This window comes from Pyrus communis, chromosome 17 (genome assembly GCF_963583255.1).
Source record: "Pyrus communis chromosome 17, drPyrComm1.1, whole genome shotgun sequence".
Lineage (NCBI taxonomy): Eukaryota > Viridiplantae > Streptophyta > Magnoliopsida > Rosales > Rosaceae > Pyrus > Pyrus communis.
In genome coordinates this window covers 5,944,071-5,948,070 of record NC_084819.1, presented here as the reverse complement: position 1 = coordinate 5,948,070, position 4,000 = coordinate 5,944,071, and the positions used below count along the sequence as shown (strand labels likewise).

Sequence of the window (4,000 nt, the reverse complement as noted above, 5' to 3'; positions counted from 1 at the left end):
ATATGATACAAATGTGGCTTAAACAGTAGCCCATATAAGGTTTCTTGTTGATCATGTCATCAATTTAGTGAATGATCAATTGGCTAAAGCCATAAATTGTTACAATTTTAATACCTTGTAGTATGGAATGAGAAAATGAAACTTCATGCTCCATTTTAAAGAGCACCCGAAACTTGAAAAGCGTGAAATGTAATCAGCCCTAGATTTTACGTACGAGAACTAATAAGTTACCATTCTCATCATGTTCTGAGGTTTGAGTTTAATTACGTTGTGGAGGAGCTATCTTGGCTGGCATCGTTTAATTTGTTGATGATATATATATAATTGTTTGATAGTTTGCAAAGAGAAGCAGTGCCTGAAAAATTTAGAAGGAAGAGTCTACATCGATCCAAACACGCTCACTAGAAGAGGATTGATCCACAGAGACAAGGACATCCACTGTAAATAAGAAGTTGAAGCATATCTATGCAGTTTTTGTTACCCGCCCGTGCATATGAAAATCCTAGGAAAAAGATAGGAAGAACTCACATAAAATTAAGCAGCAATTCAGAAGGAAACCACACAATCTTAATAATACAAAAGAAAAAGAAAAGAACGAAGAAAAACATCAAAATCCTCGCACAACAATTGTACATGCACTCATAAATCGTAACTAAGCAAAAGCACCCCAAACTCATGAACTCACTTCACTACCTGCCTCAGTTTTAAAATTTGACCTCTGCCTGGTTGATAAGTATCATACCCTCGTAACCATGCCATCGATCGTGTTGTTATTTACGTCCTCCGAGGTACGTACGTCTTCTACATATATAATTCTCTCTTTTTCTGTTTCCCTTTTCATGTTATAATTATCTTTGTTTTTGAGCGTGAATTATTTTAGGGTGTGAGCTGCATATAATCAGTAATAGCTCCACAGACGACCTTCTCTTCCGTCTGAATTTCCTGGCGAGTCATCATAATTAGATGGTGGAGAGTCGTTCATTCTTGGCGGAGACACCAGCATTCCCTCTGCCATGTCCACCAGCAAATTCGGCATTTGGAAAAGCTCTTCCTCGTCCATAAAGTATCCTACAGACGAGGCCAAACTTGTACTACTCATCATCATATCATCAACCTCGTGTTTCTGCATCTGTCCCATTTTTGGACTCTCCATCGAGTAACTATTCTTTTGTAGCGCTGCGGCTGCAGTAGTGGCGGCGGTACGAATATCAAGTGCCGATGTGGACGGTGGCACTGGATACGATCCAATTAACCTAGGAAAGTTGAGAGCAACATCGGTACCTTTGAGTGCAAGTGCGGCCACATCATAGGCGGCTGCAGCCATCTCTGGAGTTGGGAAAGTGCCAAGCCAAATACGCTTGGTCTTCCGTGGCTCTCGGATTTCAGATACCCATTTTCCTCCCCTACACCGGATGCCGCGGTACCTGGGGTGCTTCCCGGAAGAGCTTGAGGCCATGGTGGCAGGTTTTGGTAGTGTTTGAACGTGTAGTGGTGCCCTAGCGGAGGGAGAGGGTATTTCAATAGTTTCACACGTCTGGTGCTGGAGAGGAAGAAGAGAATGTGGGAGGACTTGGTGCGGTGGAGGAGGGTGAAAGTCAAGGGGGGACACTACTAGATGTGGATCGGTGGGTGTGGATTGGTCTATTGTTTGATGCACGATATTGGAAGTGTTTGTATTTGGATTTGGGTCAGCCATGATACATAATCTCTCTATTTATATATAGATATAGTTTTATGTAGCTAGCTAGGTGGGGATATATGTAAATTTTGGATGTGGGGATTATATAAGGAAGGTAAAGACATAACTCTCTGGGAGAGAGAGAGAGAAGGGTGGGGGGTTGTCATGAGGTCATGGTTGAGAGATTTGAATATATATATGTGTGATTAGAGAGGCAAAAGCGTGGGGATTTCGTGGGAGGGACGCACTAAAAAAGTCGTGGCAATGCACCCAGCGGAGTGGTCTTGTACAGTGTCATGGGAAACTAATGATTTTAATTTCAATAAGTTTTAGGAAAATTGCAGCGTGCTTTTGGTGAATCATTAACATTAAGATATTAACTGGTTATGGAATGAACGTTTATGCTTAAATTAGGTTAAACATTAAAATTATGTTGGTTTCTAGGGATTTTTTTATTTTAATTTTTTTATGGATCAGCTAGTGGCTTCGTTACGGCAATTCACATTTTTGGAGTAATATAGAGGCATTTTAGCCTTCCTTTGACCACTATCGTGTGATTCACCAAGACTAAGAATCAAAGTCAGGACGTGCAGTGTAGAATACGGGCTTGAAATTCGTCCCCAACCATGAACTAGGAATTAGGGAAAGAAATTTGGAAGCATTCAAATATGAATCACCAACAGAAGATCGATCAATTTGACATGATTAAACAAGCATAGGTCTCTTCTGTTGATTAGTCTATTTGCCTAACATTAGGAGAATCATGGCTAGAACCCAATCAAGTGCACCAAACAGAGATATTAGCATCTGGTTAGTGCTAAATATGTGAGCATACAGTATTATAATTACATGTATAGCCACATGTTCTCATGCTTCTTTTTGAACATTCTTTTGCATCCCAATTTCTTTTGGAATCAATTAGTTTTATGGTTTTTAAGCATTTTTAAGTTTTGCAACCTTAAGATCACGAAAAGCTATTCACGTTACTTGAGATAAATAATTTTGTTAAGTCAAACCTCGTTTTTGTTCATTGGTGGCATGGACGGAGCTAATGGAGGCTCACTGGGGGCAGATGCCCCTACTCAAGTAATTCGTTTGTTAAGTTGTAGACTAGAGTAATGTAATATACACACGTTATCTTCGAAGAAAATATATGTATCTAATATCCAACATACCTTCATTGTCACATCCCAGCCCAGGCCCCCACCACATCCCAAGCTCGACTCAACCGTAGCACGATATTGTCCGCTTTGGGCCCCGACCACGCCCTCACGGTTTTGTTTCTAGGAACACACATGAGAACTTCCCAGTGGGTCACCCATCCTGGGAAAGCTCTCACGTGAACTTGCTTAACTTCGGAGTTCCTACGGAACCCGAAGCCAGTGAGCCTTATATGTATATTGTCATATCTACCTAGCACAAGGCCTTTTGGCTCTTACTCTGTCGTTCAAATTGAAAAACTCCTCTCCTGCCTATCATGTATTAATATTTTTCTCACCACTTTTCCACTTTCCACTACTATACTGGAACTTTTGTAACATGGAATTGTGATACATCATCATTTGAAAGCATCCCTATTATCATATTGAGTATAAACCACACTATAATAAGGTTTTCTTAGTTAATTTTCGGGATGCCCCCACTAAAAAAAAATTGTAGATCTGTCCCTGATTGGTGGCAGACAATATTGAATGTATACACTCCTTGGACGAGATTTGGCCAACAAGGTACCCTTATCTCATACATGGCTCCAAGCACACTGGGGCATGTTTGTCTCACACATGAATTTTATATACCTAATTGAGTAACTTCCCTTTAATGGAATCCTTAATCGAATTGGTTCTTTTGGGTAATAGCATTATTATACTAGAGGGACAGAGGATTTTTCCATATACAAAACTGATTTAATTATGTTTTTGTGGACCTTTCAAATCCATTATAAAACTTACATCCGAAGATGAAAGAAAAGCTTCATTCAAATAAAAGAAAAGAACGTAGATATGATATAACCACATTAACAAGAACATTGCGGTTTTTTTCCTTCTAAAAGATCATAACACTGCGGTAATGCTTGAAATGTCTCTATGAATTCTCGTTTCTATTGAATGGAGTTAAGTGAGGCGAAGTTAACTTGTGAGGTGGATCTGTTCACTCAATCTCATCCATGAATGGTGACCTGTTCATGTTGGTCACATCCTTTTACAGTACTTCATCCTTGGTTTCAATGTAGAGGAAATCACGTAGTTGCTTAGTTAAGAGTCTTTTTACTTCTTCCTGGAGTGTCTTTGTTAGGGCAATGGTGTCTCGGGCTGCCTTCAACGA

General features: G+C 39.9%; 1 protein-coding gene across 1 annotated transcript; it reads right to left on the bottom strand.

The window, feature by feature from the left end:
• Positions 1 to 407: 407 nt before the first annotated feature.
• Positions 408 to 1,793, bottom strand: LOC137721682 (ethylene-responsive transcription factor ERF027-like). Its single transcript, XM_068460706.1, has one exon. It carries the CDS (start codon positions 1,694 to 1,696, stop codon positions 899 to 901), a length of 798 nt encoding a protein of 265 aa, XP_068316807.1. The 5' UTR covers positions 1,697 to 1,793; the 3' UTR covers positions 408 to 898.
• Positions 1,794 to 4,000: the final 2,207 nt, after the last annotated feature.